This window comes from Lepidothrix coronata, unplaced genomic scaffold (genome assembly GCF_001604755.1).
Source record: "Lepidothrix coronata isolate B3197 unplaced genomic scaffold, Lepidothrix_coronata-1.0 Scaffold350, whole genome shotgun sequence".
Taxonomy (NCBI): Eukaryota; Metazoa; Chordata; class Aves; order Passeriformes; family Pipridae; genus Lepidothrix; species Lepidothrix coronata.
In genome coordinates, this window is record NW_016690530.1 from 181,962 (window position 1) to 182,831 (window position 870).

At 57.0% G+C, this 870-nt stretch overlaps 1 protein-coding gene across 1 annotated transcript in view; it reads left to right on the forward strand.

Annotated features, from left to right (window-relative positions):
- Positions 1 to 870, forward strand: part of LOC108509275 (keratin-associated protein 9-1-like) — a 5,535-nt gene that overhangs the window by 1,830 nt on the left and 2,835 nt on the right. The window contains exons 2-3 of the mRNA XM_017838635.1: positions 195 to 344; positions 507 to 833. Coding sequence (XP_017694124.1) covers positions 195 to 344; positions 507 to 833 — 477 coding nt within the window. The remainder of the gene's footprint in view (positions 1 to 194; positions 345 to 506; positions 834 to 870) is intronic.

Genomic DNA, 870 nt, shown 5'->3' on the forward strand with positions numbered 1-870 from the left:
TGCCAAGATCCCTGCTGTGTGACCAGATGCACCACCAGGTGTGTGGATCCCTGCTGTCAGGACCTGACCAGATGCACCACCAGATGCCAAGATCCCTGCTGTGTGACCAGATGCACCACCAGGTGTGTGGATCCCTGCTGTCAGGACCTGACCAGATGCACCACCAGATGCCAAGATCCCTGCTGTGTCACCAGATGCAGCACCCGGTGTGTGGATCCCTGCTACTGCAAGAAAGTGTCCAAGTGCTCTTCCAAGTACGTGGATCCCTGTTGCAAGAAAACGACCAAGTGCTCTCCCAAGTGTGGAGATCCCTGCTGCAAGAAAGGGGCCAAGAGCAGCAGCAGGTGTGTGGATCCTTGTTGCAAAAAAGTCACCAAGCGCAGCACGAGGTGTGTGGATCCCTGCTGTGAGAGGGTGACCAAGTGCAGCACGAGGTGTGTGGATCCCTGCTGTGACAGAGTGACCAAGTGCATCACCACATGCCAAGATCCCTGTTGTGTGACCAGATGTGCCACCAGGTGTGTGGATCCCTGCTGTCGACCTGTGACCAAATGCACCACCACCTGTGTGGATCCCTGCTGCCAGGAGGTGACCAAATCCATCACCAAGTGTGTGGATCCCTGCTGCCAGGAGGTGACCAAATCCATCACCAGGTGTGTGGATCCCTGCTGCCAGGAGGTGACCAAATCCATCACCAGGTGTGTGGATCCCTGTTGCCAGGAGGTGACCAAATCCATCACCAGGTGTGTGGATCCCTGCTGCCAGGAGGTGACCAAGTGCACCACCAGGTGTGTGGATCCCTGCTGCCAGGAGGTGACCAAGTGCACCACCAGGTGTGTGGATCCCTGCTGTGGATACGTGACCAGATGC